The sequence below is a fragment of the Carassius auratus genome, chromosome 31, assembly GCF_003368295.1.
Source record: "Carassius auratus strain Wakin chromosome 31, ASM336829v1, whole genome shotgun sequence".
NCBI classification, from domain to species: Eukaryota; Metazoa; Chordata; class Actinopteri; order Cypriniformes; family Cyprinidae; genus Carassius; species Carassius auratus.
Genome location: NC_039273.1, coordinates 9,587,244 through 9,615,002, shown reverse-complemented (window position 1 = coordinate 9,615,002; position 27,759 = coordinate 9,587,244). Strand labels below are relative to the sequence as shown.

At 36.8% G+C, this 27,759-nt stretch overlaps 1 protein-coding gene across 2 annotated transcripts in view; it reads right to left on the bottom strand.

Moving 5' to 3' along the window:
• LOC113050488 (carboxyl-terminal PDZ ligand of neuronal nitric oxide synthase protein-like) overlaps positions 1 to 27,759 on the bottom strand; it is a 96,738-nt gene that overhangs the window by 45,658 nt on the left and 23,321 nt on the right. For both annotated transcript variants that reach the window (XM_026213479.1, XM_026213478.1), the window contains exons 3-6: positions 22,490 to 22,582; positions 21,650 to 21,708; positions 1,844 to 1,952; positions 230 to 371 (exon numbers count right to left, since the gene is read on the bottom strand). In XM_026213479.1, coding sequence (XP_026069264.1) covers positions 230 to 371; positions 1,844 to 1,952; positions 21,650 to 21,708; positions 22,490 to 22,582 — 403 coding nt within the window. The remainder of the gene's footprint in view (positions 1 to 229; positions 372 to 1,843; positions 1,953 to 21,649; positions 21,709 to 22,489; positions 22,583 to 27,759) is intronic.

Below are 27,759 nucleotides of genomic sequence, written 5' to 3'. Positions count from 1 at the left end.
GCTGGTTTGCAGAAAAATAGCTTGAACAATCACATGGATTTTCCCTTTGCTAAATCAAAGTGTTTTAGAGATCGGCAGCAACATCACTCATCTGTTATCCAATCACTCCGAGTTCAAGAGGCACAAACAGACAATCAATTACAGAGTTTGAAGAATAAAAACCTGTTGTGAAAGATGACTACACTGACAAAGAAATGGGAAGAAAAGAGGATCGAGTTCATTACAGTACCTGGTACTCCCGAATCTGTGCATGTCTTGTCAGTGTCACCATCTTCCTGGCCATCTGCATTTTGCTGGGTGTGCTGCAGGCTGAGCTTATGACAGACCTCAAAAGCCTGACCCACTGTCCGCACTATTCGCATAGCTTGGCTCTGCAGAGAAATGAAAGAGCGCTTAGTATTCTTAATGCACTAAAATCAAAGTTCTTGGCTGAAACTAAAATGCTAATATTTATCACACAGAATTAATAATACAAGGACTTTAATTAGAAATAAATGGATGGGCCGTGCACTTATATACAGTACTGTACACATGGATTGTATACTTCCACCTACTGGACATGGATTTCTTCTGGATTTTCTTTAAATGTTAGATGTTAGATGTTCTGCCATAATAAATTAAGCAAATAAATATGCATACATGCAAAGAAATAATTAATTACTATAATTAAATATAAATACATAAGTATCCATAAAAGCATAAGTGAATAAATATGCAAATTAATAGATATATAGACAGAGAGACAGACAGCGAGAAAGACAGAAACAGATGTTCATAATAATAATAATAATAATAATAATAAAGACATGCTGCACTGAAAAGTAAATATTGCACACGTTTTGAGAATATAATACTCATTGCATTAGCTCAGAATGTCAGATCTGTGTTTTCTGGCTCAGAGTGTCCAGAAGAATCTGAAAGAATGCCTCCTTTTTTCTTATATAGTTTTCGCTATCCTGTAAACATTCTCACTATTTTATACAGTGCATTTCTGGAGGAGCTGCCTTTTTACTGTAAATTTAACAGAATATTCTTTTTACAGAGTCAAGTAGAGAGAGAAAAAAAAATAAAACTACAGCAGATGATGAGGTGACAATGCAGTCATACTGCATTTGTCCAAATACAGTACACCTATGCCTATTCCTATTATATTTGACAAATTTGTATTTTCACATACACTTCTTGTACAGTCTGTTCTCAAGACAAACACCTGTGATAATGTAATGTGATGCGTCATAGTGACACTAGCTTGAATTCCTCTCTATATTTATAGACTGTAGCCACCAGTTTACAATAATATTTTTTTACTTCGTTTCTTGTGACATTGTAGATTAATTGCCAATATTACAAATACATATTTAAACCAGTCAAGCAGAGAAAAAAAAAATGATTCAGATGTCAAATCCTTCTCAGGAGGCGGTGGGCGTCTTTAAACAGTTATTAAGCTTTCAAATATGCCTCATTCAAATCCAGTGCAGAAGCTTGAAAGAGATCAGAATTCGACAGCTTTAAGAACTAAAAGCATGCCCTGTCAGTATATCATCTACATGCACCACTGCTGAATCATTGTATAGCTCTGCATGCTAGACCGACTGAGAAGAAAAACACAGCCATTCTGAAAGGTGCACTTCAGTTTCATGGCCAAGGGCTGCTGTTCCTTTTTTTTCTGATGGGTTTTTTTCAACTATATGCCCTGAAGTTAAATGAAAGAAGAGTGCTGAAAAGGGAAGGAACTATCAGTAGACTTCATTCGATTGGAGCTTTAATGACATGATTGTATTATCCAAGGAAAACCATCAGTACTAGATGTCCTGACTAGAAGACACACTCAAGAGATGCCTACCTTCTTCTTTGATTTGAAGACGTTACATCGAAACACATTGCTCTGTCCATCTCTCGCTATATAACTGAAGATCTTCAGATCTTGAGAGTCATGTGACACGTAGAATATCCTGTTAAAAAAGAAAAGAAAAAAAGATTTATATTCTGCAGTACTGTCAAGGACAGTAGATTCCATTGGAGTAAAAGAGAAAAATGCCTTTATTCCTGCATTGGCTTCATTTTTCTTGCAATATTTTGGTCCTAACCACCACTGTGTACCCTTTTATCAGGAATCCATTAATGTTGTGTGGAAAGGACATTTAGAAATGACCTCTGGCTGTGTGTTTTTGTTGGACGTCGAAAAAAATAGTGCTTGAATTGTAGCAAAAAAAGCAGTAACAACATGAGTCAATGAAGCACATTCAGTTCTATTGTGACACTGTGTGAGTGCATTTGCTCCAAAGCAAACAGGACATGTAGCAATGCAGATCAGAGAGTAAAACATTACATAAACCAAAAGATAAATAACTGACACCATGCAAATCCAGATCAACTTCCTCCACGAGATCGAGCATTTTCTTCAGAGCTTGATAAAATGACAATGCAGCTGTCAGAAAGCACTAAGGAAAGTCCTGAGCAGAAAAATCTCATCGCAGATGAATAAAACACATCAATGTCAAATGCAACCTCTTTCAGGCACATCCACAGAGAACCACAGATGTAACACTGCCAAAGAAATGATAGACAAATAGCTAGATAGCAAGACAACATGACACTTTCACCAAGAAAAAGCTAGCTGGTTTGGTGAGTGCCGGTTTGGTGGGGGTACTTTGCATTTTGCCATTCACTAATCCTTGACAGGCAACGAAGAAAAAAATCTTATTTTATTGTTTCAATTATTTCAGTGGTTTTGTCAGAGAGTGCATAACAGGCAGTAGGAAGCAGAAATGCATAAATCGACACTGAAATCATCACACTGTGGATATGAAAGAAACATAATAGTCCCAAGAGACTCTTCATTCTCTCTAATTACAAAGAATAACGTATGCAGTCATAACTATCAAACAATTAGAGCTGAGAATGTGACATATGAAGCTACAAAATCCTCCCACCGATTGGAAGGTCATGTGGTGTGTCAGACAATATCAGCTAGCAGCTAGACAGATGTTGTATGTGAAAACAGTGTGCGTCCTTCCGTCTTTACACTGCCGTTCGTAACAGACAGCCTTTTTTAAATACCTTGACCTGTTTGGTAATTTGAAACATATGAATTGGATTTTAAATAATGAAATACTTTTAAATTACCAAAAAATAAATAAATGGAACACAAAAATCAAAGAAAAACTGCTCATCAGGCTGAAATTTACCCAACCATCACATTTAAAACAGCTGAACTGAATAGAAAATACGGGTTTCAAGATGTGTTTACAAAATTTGACACTGACTGCATAAAAAAAAAACAAAAAAAAAAAACAAAAAAAAAAACATTCACCAGATGTCTGAGTACATGGTTCTGCAGTGAGATCATCAGAATGTGTAAAAATGGTTTTCAATATAAAGAGCTAGTTTTTTTTTTTTTTTGCTTTTTTACTTAATGAAAAAATAAATGGAAAATGATACATGTTAGTAGATGACCTGATTAAAATGAACCCAATCACAATACAGTATTAACTGCAAGCTAACTTGTCCTTAAACAAACAAACAAACAAAAACTATATTGCAGGGTCTCAGAGAAATAATGTTAAGGCAAATGTATATTTACATACATTATTGATTACAATTATGTGTTGTAATTTCATCAGTCACTGATACAAGTATACATTTCCCAATTGTCTTTGAACAATTCAGTCTTGATTTACATCACACACCTCTAATTTTCTGAGACATTAGAAATTAACTCCTATATTGATCCCACCACTGGAAAGCAAGAGGAGGTCGACCCTTTGTGATAAAAGCCTGGCAGTGAGGAAATCGGTTTCTAAAAGCTCTGAGGTGTTGTATTAACTTGGGAAATATATATTTGCGATCACTATAGCCTTTTTGGACCAGTGCAGAATTTATATGGATCCAACATTCACGCTACTGAGAATATCACCGATACAAGATTGTAGAGATGCTAAAGGGATCAAATAAACCCTGTAAGGAAGATGTATCTAAAGAACAATCATTTAAGCTTTTTAAACCCACTAGTCCAACTCGTGGGTGCTGTACAGATGGGTTAAGAGAAACCCCAATCCTAAGTGAATCCTCCTCGTTCTGCTGATATTTCAGGGACACATCATGCCGCATCAGCGATTTGCACAGATGACACATGCTGTTTAAGAGCTTAATCCCCCGCCACTTTAATTCATCAAGTCTTAAAGCAGAATGAAGAGCTGAAATATCTGCTGAGTATATGTAATGCACACCACATCACCCATCATAATAGAAAGAGTGATTTTACTCCACAACTATTACGTAGCCTAATAATTATTATTATTATTATTACTGATGATGGTTAACCTAAGTATAACCTAAGAGCATTTTTGCAGCGGTGCCCGTGGAGCAGTTGGGGGTCTCACCTCAGTCGTGGTATTGAGGGTGGAAGAGAGCACTGGTCATTCACTCCCCCCTGACCCCACCTACAATCCCTGCCAGTACCGAGACTTGAACCCGTGGCCTCTGGGTTACAAGTCCGACTCTAACCATAAGGCCAATACTGCCCCCACAGATCTAGAAACACCCTAGTAACCACCAAAAACACCTTAGCAATCTTAGAAACGCTTCAGCAACTATTAACGCAATTGAAGCTACCCACAAAATGGCATAAAAACAACACCCTAACATTGTGAGTTTTGTACATGTAATTACAAAATTTTTAATAAAAAATGTAAATTAAAGACATAAAACAAAAACCGGACCAATTTTTCAAAATGTCGTTCCATTCAGCATGTATCGAAGTAACAAATCTGCCTACATACCTACATCACCTACATGACCCTCTGCAGAATTTTTCAATATGTTTCTACACAGGCAAGTTCAGTCATGAGGACTGTATAGAGGAGCCATGATTTCTTCTGCACTTTCCTACAAATGAGGGATCTGAATTATTGATGCCTCGTATTATATCTCTGTTAATAACAGCAGGCCAGTTCTCCCTGCTCCTGGTGCCAAGTTTATGCTCTGGGTGGCAATAAAGTTGCACAAATGTCGTTGTTGCTCTTCAGAAGGGGGGCAACAAAAGGCAATCTCACACTTTCAGAGCTGACACCGCCCCAATCCCATCATCCTAAGAGTGTCCCCATACACACATGATTCAATCTCTTCAGCTTGCAATCAAACACACTCACAGAAGCTGTCAGATGCCTCCTGGGGGTGCTGCTCCTGGTTTAGCAGGCTGTTAGAAAGCAAAAATCATTGTAATCACTTAACTAGGCACAAATTACAGTCAAAGTCAAGTGTTCTCTTCATGGAGATGATTTAGGATGTGACTGTTTTTACATTCATTGCACTCAACTCAAAATGTTTTAAGACAAAATGCCTCCCTTCAAGAGGGCCAACACACCCCTATCGTTCACTGGTTTCAGGTCTGCCAGACAAGAATAATTATTGTCCTGACATGTCAGCTGTCTCATCCAATGAGTCAGGGGATTGCATGGGCATGTTGTCAAGTTCAAGCAGCAAGTTTCGGTGAAGATGATTAATGGGTTTTGTTTAGGCTTTCATGTGATTCTGCATTTGCTGACGACATGCAGCCAAACCAGATTTTAAACTGCACATTCATACGATTACCATCAGAAGCGGTTACATAGGGAACAACTGTGTTGCCAAAAGGCTTTGCAAAGAACAAACACTTCTAAGCACTTTCTCCAGTAGCTTATTGGCTGCCTCACTGATTACCATACAATATTTGCATTTTCTGCAGAGCTACACAAATGAAAATCACCGGCATTTTCATCTTCACAACAAGCTGGGTGTCCTTCAGCCACACACTGACTGAACTCACTTTGTACTGTGACTTTAAAAAGCCTGAATTACATGACATCCAAACAGATTAATTTCTCTAGTTAATATGTGAAGGTATACAATTGCTATTACAGTATCTCTATGTGAAATGTCACCATGTTCTTGCAAATACATGTGGGGTCTACTGTCTAATTCTTATGATTGCACAAATTGAACTCATGAATAAAATATCGCTCAATTTGGCATGATTGTAGTCGATTAGAACATTCATGGTTCAACAAGCAGCATAAAGCAGCATCTTGAATGATTCATTTCTCTACTGCATGGTATGAATATATATATAAATGTAGAAATGAAGGAAGCTGAAAAAATAAAAAATGGGCAAATGCTGTTACATTTGAAAAGCTGAGGAATACACCTTCAAAACCGTGCCAGAATTTAAGATTGCCTTTCCTGACTTAGCTGTTGTACAGAAACATAGGCGAAAGTAAAACAATGAAAGGGAGAGAGACATTCTTAACAGTGAAGGAGGGCAAGAGGTCTTTAGCTGACACTGCCATTAAAACTTTTATTAGGAAAGTATAACAACAGCACAAGTCCTTTCAGCACAGAGCCCTAAACACACCAGCTGACTTGAAAATGTTTTTGTTAAATTTTGTGGGTGTTTTAGCAGTTATTGCAAGTTCATTCCCATGGAGGCGATGAGAGATCAGGATCTACTTCGAGCGTTATTTCCTGATCCCGTTCCCTTCAGTTCTTGTTAACATTTCCAGTTTTTTTCTCTGCCATCACTTGAACTATAACATAAAAAAGTCATTTTATTCCATGACTTCCATATTATCACTATTGCAATTATTAATACAGTTATAATTACAATCAATAAAAGATAAGGAATTAAAGGTCTATTGACTGACATTCACTAACATAGCCCTTCTGCATCCAACAAAACTGAGCTGCAGCATACACACACACACATACACACACACACACACACGTGTTGTTTTTGTGAAAAGTGGAAACATCCCATAGGCGTAATGGTTTTTATACTGTACAAACTGTATATTCTATCGCCATTCACCAACCCTACCCCTAACCCTAACCCTCACAGGAAACTTTGTGCATTTTTACTTTCTCAAAAAAAAAAAAAAACTCATTCTGTATGATTTATAAGTGTTTTGAAAAATGGGGACATGGGTTATGTCCTCATAAGTCACCCTCTCCTTGTAATACCTGTGTGTCCTGATATGACACAAAAACATGCCCACACACACACACACACACACACACACACACGTGAAAAACAGAATAGGGTGAGCAGATGGCCACGAAAGACCATCAGGACATGTCAGAGAAGTGAAATGTGCCCCAAACTCAATGGATGACCTGACATTGAATCTGTAGTGAACAAAAACATTCACTTTAGTCACACCAGACAAGTTAAATCTTATCTTAACTTAATACTGAAATCCTGAATGCGTCAATTTAAGATTTCCTCTTTAAGATGACTGGCAAAAAAGGTTATTAGACTTCCAATAGTGTTTGCATTTGAATGAATAAGCTATTAGATAATTTATTTTGGCAAGCATTAACACAAGCATGTATTTCTTGGAAAAACAGCAGTAATTTGTGAAATTACTATCATGCACACCAGAAATTTCTTCTCAATTTTAAGGAAGTGACAGGTACAGTTACTTATGTTTTCACTTTCAAGCTTGTGTTTCAACAAAAATGTGCTATTGCTGTTATTGCAGACAAAAAAACCTAAACAAATCAAGTATAGTTTATGCTAGTATTTAGTATATGCTGGGTTCATTGATTCAATTGATACACTAAAGGGAAAAAAATTCATACCAGAAAACATCATAGTAGGGGTGGCACGGTTCAACTTTTTCATGGTTTTAGAGTCACAGTTTCGGTACAGTTCGATATGTGCTATTTTTATGGAAAAACTATACTTTCTGATAAAAAAAAAAAAAAAAAAAACAGAACTTTTTTCCAACTACAAGCAACAGCACAAATAAACACAAAAGAGTTAAGATACAAACATAAAACATTGATTTTATTTTTTTTATTTTTTATTTTAGGTAGGTCTAACATGAGTTTTACGTACAGAAATTGAATAAAGCAATCAAATGTAAAACAGCATTGTATATTGGACTGTATAAATTAAAGATGATTATTTAATAAAGTTACAAAAGCTTTTTTAATCAAGAGCAGTGAGTGATTTCGTTGTGGTTGCTGTTCGATTAATATAAAGACTCACTTCAAGAGAATGCACTGATCCAGTAGGCCTGCATTCAGCCGGCTATGTCTGCTGTATGATACTTACCAAGATGGGCATTTTGACAATTTTTGTTTTAATTTGTCCATTTAAACAATACTTCAGAGCAAGCTTATTTTTGCATTTGGTCTGAGGCACGGGTTTGCGCACTTCGGATGAGCGCATGCACAAACGCGAGCTCGTGTCCTCTGGCTCTTAAATGTTTAAACTGACAAAGCTTAAATGAGTTTAGTTTAAATGCATATTAGCGTGTGCTATTCAGATCTCATCTGTGAGCATGTGATATCAGCACCTGGGTGATGACGGAATAAATGACTGCTCATATACAGCATTCGCGTTGAACAAGAGTGAATGATTTGTCCATGTTTTTTTTCCGCTGTTGTTATAATATCTGGGAAGCCAGAATGCGCATCCATCAACAGAAGCATATATTAGCTGAACCTTGTTTGTTTTACGTGATATTAGTGTTTATAGCAAACCATATTACAGGAGCTTTGTCAGATTTAAGTTGAACCGCGGTCCCAGTGCGTGCCGAACTGTGTGTGGTGAACCGAACCCCAAACTAAGACCAATTATTAATGGCATCTAGCCTGAAACACGGATGGGGTGTGGGATGTAGTCCGTAAAACACAGGACCTGATTTTATCAGGTCTGTTCAGTGTAAAGGGGAAACATATATCACCTTTAAATGTCCATTCTTTAAGATGAATAGATGAGTTTGTACAGTAATCACTTTAGAATTTCCTTCAGCAGCTTTGACGGACTCTGAATGGATGTGCCTGGTACGCAGTGACAGGGCAGTAAAGACAGAGGAAGGCGAGAGGAATCTCAATCTCAGTGTCGTAAGCTGCCAAGCAGGTCAATAATTAAGAGCTATCCGTCCATTCTTCTGAGCTCCCACTGACACATTTAATGAGACCTCTCTCTCTCTGCTCTCTCCGCTCCTGGAAATCTGTAAGTACACACAACTGTCTCCTTCCTAAGACAAATGGTGTCACCTACTTCAAGCATCTCACAGTAAAAATAAAGAAAAAACAGAGATACCTAGATGCTTAAAACACATTAAAAAGGTAAAAGAAATTATAATAATTTATATATATATATATATATATATATATATATATATATATATATATATATATATATATATATATATATATATATATATATACCCAAGACCACTAAAAATGCTTCCGATTGCAATAGAAATAAATAAAATTATCACGGAAACAATTAGAATGAAATCTTGAATAATAAAAAAATATCTATGAATTTATGCCTTTGGCAAGTGCCTCTTTTGCTGTAATTGCACTTCAGCTGCATTGGCTCTGAAAGTTTGCTTAAAACTGATGAACATGATTTAAAAAACATTCCAAAGAGCATCTTGGTCTTCATTAGAGGCAAGAACATCTGATGGTCTATACAGAGGAATTCACGTGGACAATGAAACTAATTTGCTTATTCGATTAATGACCTAAAAAAAAACAAAAAAAACTTAAAGAGCCATACAGATGGGAAATAAAAAATGACCTGTATTACAGTGTATGATGTAGCTGTCCATCAGTGTAAACAATGTGCAAATAATTAAATCAAAAAGTACACGATTTATAAAGTTATTGGCTTCTAAAGTAAGGAGTCGACTCTGAATCGCTGAAACGAGTCGTTATAGATTTCAAATCTTTTGCCCATCTCTATGTACGTCACTAGGAACACTTTGCATAATAATCTCTGCCTACCATGTTGGGAGAAACAGAACTCTGACCTGCCCCACCTCCCCACACAGACGCTCTGGTCATGACGAGAAGTTTTCCTATAGCGACCACTAGAGGATGCAGTTCGAAGTTCCCTTGAAAGAATGAATGAATTTATAGATTTTTTTTTGTTTAAATTGAGAAAAAAACCTTTCAATGTGGTCTCAGAACCCACTGTACTGTATGTTAAACTGTATATGAAAATTTCATACCTAACTCATGCCTACTAAATTAATTATTTATAATATATAGCAACATGCCAGCTTGCACGGCTATATTCATGAAAGTGAAGTAAAAGTGACATTCAGCCAAGAGTCTAAGTGACATTCAGCCAAGTATGGTGACCCATACTCAGAATTTGTGCTCTGCATTTAACCCATCCGAAGTGCACACACACAGAGCAGTGAACACACACACAAACTGTGAACACACACCCGGAGCAGTGGGCAGCCATTTATGCTGCGGCGCTTGGGGAGCAGTTGGGGGTTCGATGCCTTGCTCAAGGGCACCTAAGACATGGTATTGAAGGTGGAGAGAGAACTGTACATGCATTCTAAAGAGTCCCAGAGTTGTTCACAGTTCTCTTTACAATCCATCAAGATTTGCATCAGAAAAAAGTAAATATGCAAATAAAATAAGAGCCTCAAACCTCAACTACACTGTGGTAAAGGTGTCTTTCCAAAGTGCAGTGCTCACATTACTAAACTTACTGAGGAAAAGATGTTGCAGCCAACCCCATGTACTGTACGAGCTGCTTAGTTAAACTTCAAGGATGGCTAAGGATCAAATTGTGTGGAATATTTAGAATCTTTATGTGCATCCATCCAGGTTAGGCTTAAACCAGCAAAGTCTCAAATGTTCTGGAGGTGTATGCTGGGTTCTCATGGACAGTCTCCACTAAAAAGTTATAGCTTATGACTTTCCAAGCCTCTTGTAATTGAGTTTAACACTAAATAAAGGAAAATAGACAACGATTCGTCTATGCAATAAGCTTTGCCGAGGGAAAATCTGCCTCCGCTTCTGCTTTATCAACAGCCATTCAGAGCATTCTGACAGTAATCACACACAAACAGAGACCGTACTAGGCACATTTCATTAGCCACACACCTCACACCTTGAATGGCCTCCGGAGGCTCATTTAGAAGACCAATGTGGTGGACCTTTTATGTATTCATGGAATATCGGATGCAGCACTACAAGCTAAATGTGCTGTGTGACGAGGTTTACGCAAATGGGAGTACGGGTGCAGAGCTAGGGAAATTATGTCTCTGTCTAGAACATAAATTGATAGCATTCATCTGTGACTTTCCTCAAGTAACACATATAATAACAACAGACATTCAGTCTGTCTCTCACAACTAGCTGGCAAGACATTTCCAAAAAGCAAGGAACAAGTATTCCAAAATAAAGCAATATGGAATGGGTGAGATAGTTTATGACTTTAAATGAACGTGAAAGTTTATTAACAATAACATTGCGCAATATGTTGCAGTGCTAATGCCATATTGGCAAAAACTAATGCTATTATCCAGTATCAATTCCAATCAGCCAATGTGTCAGCAGTTTTCCTGCTGGCCTTCCCTTGTCTGCTCTGCTAATGAAAATGTCTGCTGAATACGTTCAGTGTTTAGAAGAGCATCAAGGTCATTCGGCAAGTTTTTGGGAAACAACACACAAAATTATCCTTGCAGTTTAACATTTAATTCATGCTTTTATATTCACAATTAGAAACAGATATTTTTTTTTGCAGATATTCAATAAACAGTTCTTAAATAACTTACTGATAAATCTGCCATCAGGTAGGTCTTTTAATTAAAATCACATAAATAAACAAATAAATCCTTTATTATCTTTGCGTTTAACAGGTTCAAAGATGTTCAAAGATAAAGAAACTTAATATTTGTGTTAACTGTATAAATTGACTTCTAGTCAAACAGATACTTAAAAAAATATATTGTAAAAAAATATCAACTTTTCAAAATTCCAACTAATAAAAGTTTGTAATATGTAGTACATTGTTGTAAAAACCTTACAACTGCTCATTTTCTGGTTTAAATAGAGTATATTATCAAAAGTGTTAGAAAAACCTAAAAACAGCTGAAAAAAATACTATCAACAATTGTTTTGATGAATTGATAAAAAAACACCTTAAAAAGGTTTATTTTCTTGTTTAAAGTTTAAGTGCAGAATTTTATATATATACTTCTGTATTATTTTATAAAAATATTAATTAATGAATAACGACAGACATAATGAAAAACAGCTTTCACACCTTTTATTGAACTACTAAAACTGCAATGCACTAGGCCTGCCGTGATTGTCGATAAATCAATTAATTGCATGATAAAAAATTCGGCCACGATAATTCACCGGTTCACCGGTTAAAATGTTTACTTTAGATTAAAGGTTAAAAGGTCAATATAAGCATCCCTAACTGGCATATAAACATAATATTACAAAGATTAATACATTTAAGCCACACAAAGTGAACATGTTGGTATTTCTTGCTCTGAATCTGCAATCAAATAAAATAAAAGTTTTTTGATCTTTGAAAAGCTGTATGCGTTATTATGCCATTATCATTATATTTGTTGAAACTGGTTTTAGAATGACAATATTAACGTTTATCAGACAGTACGGGTCAGTAGCAACACATCCAGCACCATCACACTGAACAATGGGGCCCCCCAAGGATGTGTGCTGAGCACCCTCCTCTTAACTATGCTTACCCATGACTGCACACCATCACACAACTCCAACCTCTTTATTAAGTTTGCAGATAACACGACTGTGGTGGGTCTCATTAGCCTCAAAGATGAGACAAACTAGAGGAGCGAGGTGAGCTGCCTGGCCAAGTGGTGCAATGACAACAATCTCTCTCTGAACGTGGAGAAGACGAAGGAGATTGTTGTTGACTTCAGGAGAGCACACACTCAGCACATTCCTCTGTCCATCAACGGTGTGACTGTGGAGAGAGTGAGCAGCACCAAGTTCCTGGGTGTGCACATCACAGAGGACCTCTCCTGGACTGAAAACACAGCAGCACTGGCCAAGAAATCACAACAGCGTCTCTACTTCCTCCGCAAAATGAGGAGAGCCAGAGCCCCACCCCCCATCATGTACACCTTCTACAGAGGCACCTTCGAGAGCATCCTGTCGAGCTGCATCACTGTGTGGTATGGCGCCTGCAATGAGTCCTGCCGAAAGACTCTGCAACGCATAGTGAGAGCAGCTTGAGAAGATCATTGGTGTCTCTCTCCCCTCCCTCCAGCACATTTACGGAACCCCTCTCACTCACAAAGCCCTCTGCATCGCAGGTGATCCCACCCACCCATCACACAGCTTCTTCAGTCTGCTGCCATCAGGGAGGAGACTGCGGAGTCTCCAGGCCAGGACCAGCAGACTGAAGGACAGCTTCATCCACCAGGCTGTCAGGAAGCTGAACTCCCTCCCGAACTTGTCCCCCCTCCCCTCTTCTGCCACTGAACTATGAACACCCCCCCCACACACAGATCCCACATCCCCAGGGGTCCTTCCACCACTCCCCTCCCACTAACTTACGATGACATGCACCAGTCACTTTGTGCAGCATTTGTCTGCTCACTACCTCATTCAGCATGGAAATGAAGTCATTTTACAACCTCATCAGTTAGTTAAATAAAATAACCGCTCTTAAGCCCTTTGTCACTTTAATCAGACTTAATAAGCTTTTTTTGAACTAAAAGTTTTGCACTTTTATCTGCACTGTTGTTCACTTCATTGATTTGCACTTTATCTGCCATTTGTATCTACATTTTATATTTTGATCTAGATTTTTAGGCTTTAATTTTTAATGTTATCCGTATGTACCAAGGGTCTGAGAGTAACGCAATTTCGATTCTCTGTATCTATGTACTGTACATGCGGAAGAATTGACAATAAAACAGACTTGACTTGACTTGATAATTTCTTGGACAATTTATCTTCCAGCAAAATTTGTTATTGTGACAGGCCTACAATCCATTGAAAGCTTGATAAACCAAATTTTAATATAAAATAATAAATAGAAAGAATAAGAAAGACTTTAGTCACAGAAAGTGACTTGAAGGGGAACATGTCTATACTTTTCTATATAGTGAAAGTTTGAGAAGAGGCAGGAATTACTGAAGGAAATGATTAAAGAATCCACTTCTAGATGAAAAAAAAAGTCAGAACTTTTAAGATATAGACAACTAAACCTTTGTGTCAGTATGGAAAAGATTTCCCAGAAGGGCTTACAATCTTTCCTGCACACTTAACTGATAAATTGTAGCAGGATTTAGAAACAAATCTGAAAGTGAACTAAATAAAAGAAATCTTTTTGGAAATGCTACATTGCTTACTCTTCAACAGCTCATGCTGGGTTATGCATCGCTGTAAGGAATTCAAACACAAAGCTTCCCACAGTTCCTGCCAGTATGCAGACACTTTTGTACTATGTAAACGTGTACACTTACAGTGAGTACACATTTACATCTTACTACCAAAAACAGGAAACTGGATGTCATTCTAGACAGAGCAGTTCAAATGACAACCCATCAACATACCAAGGTGGCACAACATGGAAGAATCACTGTAGCGCGCAGCCTTGACTGGCTTATTGTTCAAATAACGAGCCAATGTCCAGTGAATAAGTAAATTAATATGAAAAATCAAAATAAACAATTCTTCTGCCAAATAATTCAGTTCATTAGCTAAACTGTGTATAGTTGCCAAGCAATATAGCAACTTGGCACATTACTACAGAATTCAATTTAAGATGTTGTTGTAGATAAATTGTTTTGCATAATAACATCAAATATGCACAAGCTGGCATTTCAGCAAAGTAGAAAGATGCAATTAAAGGGGGAAAGCAAAGGAAACTGTCTCTATTTGAAGTTGCAGTTGCATTGACTAACTTCAGTGTGATCAAATCTTTCAGCGGTCGTACAGTGTTGGAAACAATTTGGATAATATAACTGCTATCAGGGTGTGCTTAGAATAACATTTGACAGCCACGTGTATTGAAAAGGAAATAACAAAATGCACAAGCACACACAGAAGTATGATGTGTATGGAATTACATTTGTTTCAATAATAATGAACAAAACTTTATAAAATTGAACATAACTTTTTCAGAAACTATCAAAAATATACAGTTCATTGCCAAAGATTTCGCTTACGTTTCACAGTTTTTCATTTGGTGTTTTGACACAAACCTCTCGTGGGGGCGGGCTTAATAGTTATCTACTCTGATTGGATAGTGAGCTTTTAATGGGCAGGTGCCAGCATATCCATTAACTGAAACCACATTTACATGTAACCAGAAATGCATGCATCAAATATCACATATAACTTGCAGCTTAACTTCTTGCTCACCTTTCAGTCAAACACGGTCCTAAAAGGCCTTCCTCTGAAACCTGATCACAAGCGATCACATTTGAGATGTTTGTCAGGATCAGGTGTTAAAAACGGTCTGTCTGACCACTCGTCATCAGATGATCCATTATGTACTGTACAGGGATGGAAATTAGCACCCACACACGCCAAATGCGGTTTATTTTGTGTTGTGGCGGGTAAACTTGCTTCACCTACTGGTCACCGTGACGGGTAAATAAAAATAGCATACAGTTTCTCTCTACAGTTAATTTCCATCCCTGGTACTGTATGCTGTTAACTGACGAACGTGGTTGGAACAGAGCAAAAACACTGAAATACTGCTTAATCGGGTTTGTGTGTGTGGGGAATTAAATTAAACAAACAAACAATAAAACGAAACGGCATCATTACGGCAACACTCATTAAAGGAATAAACTGAATAGTCTCTGCTTTGTAACAAAGGAAGCAGTCAAGCAGTAGAGGTATGGCTCACATAATAAGATTTTCTCAAACGCCCACCCAATTATGGTTCTCAACTACAGCATAAGAATGAGAAGCTTATAAGATAGGCATCATGAAGGCATGAGATAGCTCTTTTGAATTTTCATGGTCCATTTAAACTGAAGCTACAGTGCAAAAATATGAGGAATAACCTATTTTGATGATCTAAATTCTGAAACTTCTCCTTAAAGCATGAGGTCAATGCGGACCTCAAAGGGTGAATTTAGAGGAAGTGGGCTAGTGTGTTTTTTAGGAGCATGAGGGTTGTTCCTTAAGGGCGTTTATCAAAGTATGCGCTAGGAAAATTTGATTGTTCCCAAATTCTACAACATAATTAGGGAGTTTCTTTTTCAATGATCACAACTTGGGTGGTTAGGTTATTCACAAGAACATGTACACAAATATTACACTCTTATTTTTCTTTCAAAAATATGCTTAATACTACTACTACTACTATTACTACTACTAATTTATAAAAATAAATAAAATTCATACTTTTATTCAGGAAGGATACTTAAACATGATATTGAGTGACAGTAAAGACAATTATAATATTACAAAATATTTCTATTTCAAATTAATAAAATATTTAACATTAATTTTTTTTTAGGATTCTTTGAATACTTAAAAATAATCATGATTTTCACAACTACATGTATCTCAATAAATTTGAATGTCATGGAAAAGTTCATTTCAGTAATTCAACTCAAATTTGTGAAGCTTGTGTATTAAAATAAATTCAATGCACACAGACTGAAAAAGTTTAAGTCTTTGTTTTTTTTTTAATTGTGATGATTTTGGCTCACATTTAACAAAAACACAAAATTTGAATTTCACAAGTAGAGTAAGCCACAAACATTCATGGCCAAAGAAGCTGGCTGTTCAAAGAGTGCTGTATCCAACCATGTTAACAGAAAGTTGAGTGGAAAAATAAAAAAAGTATATAAAAAAAACCCAGAGAGAACTGCAGCCTTAAGAGGATTGTCAAGCAAAAGCGATTCGAGAATTTGAGTGAACTTCACAAGGAATTAATTGAAGCTGGGGTCAAGGTATAAAGACATGTCAAGGAATTTGGCTACAGTTGTCTTATTCCGCTTGTTAAGCCACACCTGCGCTTACCTTGGCTAAGGAGAAGAACTGGACTGTTGCCCAGTGGTCCAAAGTCCTCTTTTCAAATGAGAGCAAGTTTTGTATTTCATTTGGAAACCAAGGTCCTAAAGTCTGGAGGAAGGGTGGAGAAGCTCATAGCTTGAAGTCCAGTGTTAACCCTTTGACTCGTACGATCACACCGGTGTGATCAGTTTTGGCTGGTCCCTGAAGCGTATGATCACACCGGCGTGTTTAGAACTTCCAGTGCATCACGTCAAACTGCTAAATTTAAATCCATGTTTAAATCCATGTCCAATTTAAATGTTTTCGTGGGGGAGAGGATGTATTTGAGTGTTGCAAATCCCACAGCTGGGATTTAGCGAGAACTAACATGGAGGCGCCCATCACCCGGTATAGATCAACTAACACGGTCGATATAAAAATTTTTAAACTACCAAATATATTTACTTGCACATATTTCAGAATCGGAATAGCAGATGTTTCATGCTTCCTTCTGCTGACCAGTTTTTTGAAGATGCTGATTTCATTTTTCAGCAGGATTTGGCATCTACCCACACTACCAAAAGCACCAAAAGTTGGTTAAATGACCATGGTGTTGGTGTGCTTGACTGGCCAGCAAAGTCACCAGACTTGAACCCCATAGAGAATTCCATGCCACCTCAGCAGTGCCACAAACTGATCACCTCCTACCAAGTATTGAGTACATGTACAGTAAATTAACATACTTTCAATTAACTAGTTTTTTTTTATTGGTCTTTTGAAGTATTCTAATTAGCCGAGATCGTGAATTGGTGGGTTTTTGTTTAATGTGAGCCAAAATTATCACAATTAAAAGAACCAAAGACTTAAACAACTTTAGTCTGTGTGCACTGAACAATCTGAGTTGAACAATGCACTTTCAACAATTTGTTGAATTACTGAAATGAACTTTTCCACAATGTTCCAATTTATTAAGATGCACCTGTATATTAAGCAGCAAGTTTTTTTTTGCATTATATAATAAATTTTTCCAATTCAGCCAATTAAAATAATTTCTGAAGGATCGTATGACACTTAGCTGTGTTGTCACAGGAATAAATACGGTTTTAAAATATATTAAAATAGAAAAGAGCTTTTCACCCAAATATAAAAATAACAGATTTCAACTAGACAGGCAGTTCAAAATCAAACCATGGTTTTGTTTGCTGTGCATTGGGACCTGAATTATATAGGTTAAATTGTACCTGACGGCAAAAACTCACAAGGAATCCATTCGGGACTAAAATCCTTGACATCACATAAAATACATGTTATGCTGCACTAAGGTAAGATCTTCAACATTAAAACCTGCCACTCTGCAGTCAGCTGTCCTTGCAGCCTTTAGTGTTTGCTGTACCAACAGTGAAAGTAGTCTCTGTGTTGTTCTGGTCAGCCAGAATCTTATTTATAATTAAGACAGGTGGCCTGATTCTTATGCTGCTTTATTTTTTCAACCGGCAGTCAGCCACACACACAGACAGACTTAGGTGAACATTTCAAGGTGAAAGTCTCAAACACATTGATCAGAGCCTGTAGGTACAAAAACCATCCACTTATTATTTATCATCTTGAGATCATGTTCTTTTCGCCTAGTATGTACTGTTATGTATTCCGCCTCTTGCAGGGACTGTGCGTAGCATTTTATCGATGATAATGATGAAGGGAATGTGAGGATCTGGACAAACAATCACATCTATCTTGCCAAACATCTTCTAAAACCATATTTCTACACAATAAGAAAGACTACACACAATCTGCAGTAAGAGAGAGAAGCATTTGGGAGTAATGCATGCCTGCCAATTCTGGAAACCTTGCATAAACATGAAGATGCCAGTATGTGAGGCATCCATCAGGATCGAGTTAGTTTTAATCATGGAGTCACCGTCTGCTTGTGTGGATACTCTGGCACAAATGGGAGTGAATTCACAAAACACCACTAAAGGATGGTGTCCTCAACGCACAAACAAATGCACACGTCATCACACAAATACCCTTGAGCAAGGATGGTGGAGAGAGCTTTTCAAATTCTAATGGGGATGCTGTTCTCACTTGTTGCCTGGGAGATGATGCATTCTGGGGCTTTTGCAACATGCTGATGTGGATGTTGGCTATTGCTTTGGACCAATCCCAACACCGTGATCCAGGAAAGATGAAGTGTTGATGAACAAAATTACTGCATGCCTTAATATTTAAGACTGATTTTTAACATCTGTTCAGTAAGCAGACTTCAGGACTATAGTGTACTTACGGATAGGTTTGATCACCAAACTATATGAAATAGCAAAAGTATGATTTTGAAACTGATGTTAAAGGGAAGTAGCATTGCAATCACTGGAAAAATTTAGTTTAGAGTTAGGAAATGCATACACTTAAGACTGCTGCATATGGTTGTGTAATGAAAGATGTAAATTGTGACATGTCTGATACAAAACCAGCATACTGAATAGGCGTTCTTGAAGCTTAAAAGGTAGAGACTGGCGCTAACAACACTAAAGCCATGCGTTTGATTCTCATGGAATAGATGAACATATTAAATTAGCTTAGAATAAAAACATTCGCCAAATACATAATAATGTTTTAAAAAAGTAACATTGCTTTAATAAAACTTGCATTTGTTGAGTAATACTGCATTAATAGTACTTACATTGTTTTTCTACATTTTCCACAATTAAAGTTTTTACAGACCTCAGGCCTATCATATACCCGGCGCAATGCGACGCAAGGCGCAGCACAAGTGTGTTTGCTAGTTTCAGCCTGGCGCCATTCGCATTTTTCATTCCAGTGCCACGTCGTTTAATTAGCAAATGTATTTGCGCCCATTTGTGCGCCCATGGGTGTGCTGGTCTAAAAAAGAGGTGTGTTTAGGCACATTACTGGCACGTTGCTACTTTAAGGAGCTGAAAATAGACTGTGCCAAAGATCAACTCAAACCTGGTCTAAAGTCTAAAGTCAATGGCGCAAGATTTTTTTGTTATTTAAAGAGCGCGTTTTGTTTAATTTATTGAAAGATATTTATTAGAACAAGGTGTAAATCACCTCTTCTAATACTTCTATTCCTTTTTTACAGATACACCAACTTGACCACCTTTCACTGAATGCCCTTGAGTCACAGGGATCAACTGAATACCAGATAAAATTCTCATATTCCAGACGGCTGCAGTATTGTGGATACAAGAAAAAGATCACATCTCAGCCATCGGGTTGTGAACCTGTGTCTGATGCCGTTCAGAGCTTTATAACATGCTCCTTGTCAGCTTTTCACTTCAAGTCTCAGAAGACGGTCCTGTGGTTAGCATTGGTAGTAGTTTTTGTGACAATGCAGTTGTTCCCTGCCAGCTTTGAATCAGCCCGACGCTTAGTACCAGGGCGTAAGTGCAAGGGAAGATTAATACCGATGACATAGTGCGGTAGTCCTCTCATTTTTCATTAAGTCTGTCAGCGACTGGTAAATTGGGTCCTGCATCCTCTTCAGCTAGGCTTAGAGGAACACAGTCAGTGGCTGTGTGTGAAATGGCTGTAAGGTAGCAATGACCTTGTCTGCTGTCCCAGCTGCATGACAGACACCACATGAGCTCAGACCACCATTTTTTTTTTTTTTTGTCTAATCCAAAGATTTGAACTCCAACCACAACATCTCATTATCCGGGCTTTGACAGACACAGTCTGCAAACAGCATGCACACTGATCTGCTCTGCAAAATTCACTTATATTCTCCATGAGGGACTCCAGAATACATTATTATGAGGCTGCATACAATACACTGCAATACAAAGGAGTAGAATGTGCAATATAAAAACACTGGCACACTGGATGTCCTAATTTGCATAATCAAAAGATTAATCCCAGTGTTAATTGAGTCTCCCATTGTCTAATTACTTAAATGAAATGGAGTGCAATTAAATCTCTCTGCTTCACTTATTAAATTGTTCCGGTCAGTAACTGAAGCCTTTTTACAATACTAAGTCAGATTACTGTATGTCAATCATTTCATTTCGTTTGTTTGACTTCTTTTAGATGATTAACCAAAGTCTTACTGGTTCGGAATGCCACGAGGGTGAGTAAATGATGATAATTTTCACTTCTCGGTGAACTCTCAAATGTTATGAAATTATGAAAATAGGGGTGTTAAATGGCTGTAAAACAAGACAAAATGTTGCTTGGGCACAGAAAGTTCAAGCAAAATATTAAAAACAAGATGGAAGCTGGAGAAAGCAACTTTTGATATGTAAAGATTGGAGTTCTTTATTTTACAAACTAATGCATGGCCATGTTTAAATGTTTATAACTTGAAACAGTAGCAAAGTATGGGGTGCTAAACAATGGATTATGGATGACCATATTTAAATATTCAAAACTTGATACTGTGCGAGTATGGTCTAAAGTGCAGGGGGAAAACTAGGATGTGGTGCAGCATTTGTGTCTGACATGAATCTTTGTGTAAATCAAAAACACCACCGCTAAAAGAACCATGTCCATCACTTCTATTATTATGGTCATAACATTCAAGTTAGAGAAGGAGACTGACTTCAGTTACCCATCCATTCAGACATAATTTTATCATAACAGGCTGTTGAACAGACAATCTGAGAATCACATCTGCTACTCAAATGGCTGTCAGTCTTAAACACTGACTGTATGAACATTTCCACTGTGAGTGTGAAGGTGATATATTTAGGTACGCAGTTTAGGGGCAAACATGACAATCATTTTATTCTCCTTTCCCAATGAAAGCCCCCCATTGAGAGCTGATTTAAAGCATTACTCACTTACTTTCAGGACTGAGAGCTACATTGCTCAAGTGCTGAATGCAGTTAAAATAAAAGATACATATTATGAAGCTGCGCACCTGTATACTGGGTCTTGCATCACCATCATCTTGCTTTCATCCCAGGTCCATTCTTTTTTCTGCAGGAAACGAAAGTGATCATTTCAGTACACCACAAACTAGGCTTTAATGTATGATAATATATCCGAAGCAGAGGCTTGCACTATCAATTTTCTAATTTAAATTTCAACTCCAAATTAAACCAAGAGATAAAGCACCTGTATAAATCAATAATATATGTTTAAATGAACAGCACAAGGCGACTTAAGATGCAGAAATTGCAAGGACTGACTGTACTCATTAACTTTGAGCTAAGCATCTTGCTAAAGGACAAAAATCATCCCGGAAACCACCTTAAGGCAAAGTGTCTTGCCAAAGGGTAAACACAGCAGAGCAGGGCGGTGATGTGTGTTGTTCTCATCTGAACTAAAAAAGAAAAGCCTCCAGGATCTACCCCCCTCAGACTACTTGAAGCTTCCTCGAGATTGCTACCAACATCCCGTGTTATGTAAAATGTTATACAGGAAGTTAACACTTACAATAAATGAATCCCTAATACAGTCCAATAACACAATTTATAGCACAATATTTTTGTTCATAAAGAAAGGTTCTCTATAGTCTCAAACACAAGGAAATATTGATATAGAGCTCCTAGTGCACTTAATGTGCATCATCCTCTGTGCATTAAAAAAATTAACAAATAAATAGTGACTTAATGAATGAACATAATAACTGAATAAATATATCACAATGAATTAATACATTAATTAATAAATCAAAATGAATGAATGATTGAACATCGTTTCACCTTTAAACTAACAAATTGAACACATTATAGCTAACCAACAAACAGAAGTTTACCGTTTTCTTTTTCCGCAGTGCTACTTTGACCCCGTCCACCGACACAATGATGTTGACTTTCTTCTTTTTGATATTCTTCACTTTAAATTCATACTGTAAAGAGGAGAGGAAAGATAGAGATCATTATGGGAAGAAATATCAATAAAAAGCAATTAATTTTCACCCTTCCAGAGGACACCCAAGGATATTTCTATTAATTAAATTCAATCCAAGACCCCATTTAAACAGAAATCATGCAGTCCATCCTCGGCAAACATCAATAACCTGACCCTTTTTTATTGGCGTATATGCCCTTGCAGAGAACGAGCTAAAATGCCATTAACATTTAGACAAATTAAATGCAAGACTGGAACTTTTAAATGAGCCTAGTGCTTGTTATCAACAGTGTGGAAATCCGAAAGGGAAAAGCAAAGCCTTTGAAGTGCATCTGGACAGAATCGGGTTCTCTAGTAAATGGATTTCTCTATAGCTTCTCAGCTCGGTGTTAACTTTATGATGTATGCAGCACCCTTCTGCTATTCAGAGAGGCATTAGCCTGCTTAGAGATGTATGGATGTGGGTGTCAGTACAAACGACTGTGAGCAAACACTCGTATACAAGTAAACAAGAGTCTCCACAGGGGCAGCATGAAGAGCAGCATGTTCTCATTTTTCATTCCTACTCATGTATACAAATTCATATGGACACACACAATATTGTTAAAAAGTATACTAATTTGGTTAAGGCCATTGGGGAAAAGTTAAATTTATGGTTTCATTAATACATATACTGTCAACTAAAAGCCAAACATTCTTCAAAACAACTTGCTGAAATTTTTACACCAAGAAAAGATAGCTCAACAGACCTTCTAGCTGCTCTGCATCTCGTTTGTTCACTAGCTAATGCTAAATCATGAGGAGAAGATGATGAGGAGAAAGTTTGCTTCTTATGTGTCTCCCTACTTTGAGCAAAAAAGGGGATTTGATGACCCATTTGGGTTGTTTAAGCTATTAGACAAAATATTTAAACCAAGCTGCAAAATTCAGTGCAAATATAGTAGATCTAACATAAATCAAATACAGGCAAACATAAAGACATATTGAATAAATCATAAATGTAAAAATTAAATATTGATAATAAAAAGAAAGTCACTAAACATGCACCTACATAAAGCAGCAACTGAAATTGAAAATACCCAATGATGTCTATTTTTTGGAGAACGCAAACAGAGTTTGATTGCCGATTTGGTAGACATCGTCCAGCCCTAACAGGAAACCACACATTGGCGAGGGTGAAAGATTTCCCCATGTAGATTTCACTCATGTATGAATTGGTCACGCAAATTTGTTGCTGAAAGCTGTTTTTTTTGTTGTTGTTGTTTTTAATAAGTGCCCTCTAGAGGCAAAGACTTACATATTGCGCCTTTAATGATCTTTATTATACAATGAATTGCCAATCACCATTCAGTATAATTGGATGCTCAGCACAGCAATATATTTCACACAAAACTAAAAACAATCATTAATAAACAAGCTGTCAAGTCCGCAACATCCACCTAGGTGTTAATACTAACCAGGTTATGGCATGCTTAGCACTCTTTTCCATTTTCTCCCTCTCACTGCAGTAATGCCGTACTGTTTGTCTCAGTTTAATTGAGTTTCTTCTAGCCACCTGGAGCCCATTTCTTGTCTCTCAGCAGGTGCTGAGTGAAATTTCCTCTAGTATTGACACACTGGGGTCAAAGAAGATACATACACTGCTGTCTGTAGGAGACATATGAATTAAAGATTAAATCAAAAAATAAAACCATTTCACTAGACCCTTTTCAGTTTCATATCATACAAAAGGAAATTACGAAATGTGACTAGTGTTTAATTCTGCAACTTTTACTTGAAAATGATCTTGTGTACTAAAAACTGAGGAAAGAACTACATTTTCTCAAGATGCGCATTCCAGGCATGGGAAAACTTTACACCGGTGTAGAAAACAATATCAAGTTGAGATCTACACACTCCAATTCAAACAACGAGGAGCTCTGAGCTAATCTTAAATTCCTCTCTGAGCTGAACAAGGTCACAGCAAAGTTTAAACAACCAGACGAGAAAACGAACCATGCTCTCCTGAATGTTTTACAGGGTGAATTGAGAAAATAATCTTTATAATACAAAATGGAAAATATGGCAGTGGTTCCTGTACTGAACTACAAGTAAAAAAAAAAAAAAAGGAATAAGCAAAAATACAAATCCTAAATCATTTTAGTTATGCAACATAAGCACACAGGGTTTATTTTATGGTCTGTAAATTTAGGGTTAGGGTTAGGGTTAATTACTGAAAAGAATTGGCTGAATTGAAAATATTTAACTTACTAATTGGACATCACAACAGCTTGTGACCAGTTTTTATTAGATCTATAGTGATATCTAAAACATTTTAGAGCAAAACTACAAATATTTTATATGACTTTTAGACCTGAAAAAAATGAAATAAAAAACAATTTCAATAATATATTTACAATTTTTTTTCCATATCGGGAACACCGATATACTGTAAATATGCTACTGTTCAAGAGTTAGGGGTCGGTAAGATTTTTTCTTGTTTATTTAAAGAAGTCTCAAACTCACCATGGCTATATTTATTTGCCCAAAAATATTGTAAAAATGTAATACTGTTATTCATTATTACAGCTTAGTATAGTTGCTTTCTATTTTAATATATTTTAAAATCAGGTCAAAGCTGAATTTTCAGTAGCCATTATTCCGGTCTTCAGTGTCACATGATCCTTCAGAAATCATTTTAATATGCTAATTTGGTGCTCAAGAATGATCCCTTATTTTTATCAACGTTACAATGTAAACAGTTGTGCCCCTTAATAAATATCTGTCACTTTATTGGTTTATTACATCCTTGTCGGAAAAAAAAAAAATATATATATATATATGTTTTTTTTTTTTTTAAATATATGTCTTACTGACCCCAATGTTTTTGAACAATGTTTATCTGGAAACCACTAGTGTTGATAATAGAATGAATAGATCAGATGACTGACTTCTTTAATGAATTGTCTCCAATTTCTCACTGAACTGCAAATGTCTGATTCATGGAATCGGCTAGGCAAACCAAAATAATGTAGGAAACACTTTATCTTTTGGACAAAGTATTGCTCCTCAGACAAAAAAGTGGTTCAAGTAGCCAGTGTTCAAAATGGTTTATAGCTTGACTGCATAAAAGTTTCCATCTTTGGACTACAATGTACACTCTTTACAAATAATATGGCAAGCAAACAATTATACAGATCCCATTGCATCCCTAAAGTCATGTCGATTCTGCTATAAGAATTAGGGGATCACAATTGCTATTTTATATTATACACATCATAGACAGCAATGATGTGATTCCTCTGCAATGAGTTGGTAAAAATAATGCACAACTAACCGAGCAGAAGCCATTCATTTGATCTACAAGGCACCTTTCAAATGTCAGCCTCTTTTTGCTCAAGGCAACACCATTCACAATATCCTACGTTGGTCACCTTTGAGAAATGGCATCTTTCAACAGAATGACATTCACACACTGTTGAGGCTAGATTAGGATTTTAGTAACCCCCTGGGATCAGGAAATTCAGTGGGGTACATTGGCAGCAATCTACAAATCAAATCCTGCATCACGCGTGACAGCTCCGTGAATGTACACAGGCTGGGGCAATGACTTCCTTTATAACACTACTAAATCTGACACATTCATTCCATCTTAACGTGTAAGATTATGGGGTGATTATTGAACCACCGTGCGGGGCAGGGTGTTCCATCATAATGACACCCTCCATCATAGGAGGCACTTTATTTTTGTCTTGTCCCTAGAAAACTATTTATACAGCAGACTTGATAGTCTGATCATACATGTGGGTGAAACAAAAATTATGCTGCATCAACTAATCACTAAAATTTGATCTTCGAGTCAATAAGGAATTTCATTATCAATTCGTGTTTGCACTGTGCATGGGAAACGCATCTGAAGGCCACCCGATGACATTTCTGTTAATCTCAAAGTGCAGATTGCTTTCATAAATCCATTTGTACATAAATTGTTACAGTCAAATCAATATGACAATTTCCATAGAAATCATCATTTTCATCATCTTTTTTTTTCATACAATAATTTACACAGAAATGTTCTGCTCGTGTTTCATGAAACGGCAATAATCTACAGTGGCAGGAATTTACAGCATGTTCCGTTTGATCTGATTTGCAAAGAAAATTACTTTTCGAAGTCGAATCTTTTAATGAACTGTTCAAAATGACTCCGTTGTTACTGAACGAATCTTCCACTTAATGAATCCACACAGAATCTGTCAGAGCAGCTTCATCTGACTCACAAGTTGTCAAGACTTTCAGTGTTTGCCTGTCATGAAATAAAATAAGTTTAAATGCACTAAAATATCTATGTCACATCATTCACTGATTCACTGTTCAGAAATCATACTAATATGGTGATTTGGTGCTCAACAATAATTTCTTCATCAATGTCAACAGCTGCTTATTATTTTTTGTGTGGAAACCATGATCTTTTTCAAGGTTATGAATGGAATGTTCAAAGGAACAGCATTTATTTGAAATATGAATATACCCATAACAAATGTCTTTACTGTGACTTATCAATTTAATACATCACTGCTGAATAAAACTATTTATTTCTTCTAAAAAAAATCTTACTGACTCCAGGCTTGTTAAGTGTATAGGCTGCAGTAGTAGGGTTTTATTATTTTTTATCAAGTTAGTTTAAATGCACGAAAAAAAAAAATGAATAAAAACAAAATTATACAACACTAGAAAGACAGAATAAGGTCAGTATATTATATAAGGTAAATCATTTGTGGATTATCCAATAAAATACCTATTAGTTGCAAACATAATTGAAAGTCAAAGAGAATATTTCTTTGTATTTAGGGCTTCAGTGTAATAATATTAGGCAGACACCTAAACATTTAGGCATAGTCAAAATCAGACAGTTCCTGGAAAGACAGATTAGAATTCAATGCACTCTGTACTTTCTAGGGTATCCCGTGGCTCTTTTACCACTCCTCTTTTGAGCGAGCGAGTCACAGGGAGGGCCATCTGTACCTACAATCCTCCAGCAGCACAATGGAACAGACAACGTGTCAGCATTAATCACCAGACATGGTGGATCTTGGAGACTATTTCTGCAGCTTATCAAAAAGCAGAGGCTCAAGAAAGGACAAAAAGGTCTCGGAACAGGCATATCCTGCAGGAAAGAAGCACATCTGTTTTGAAAAT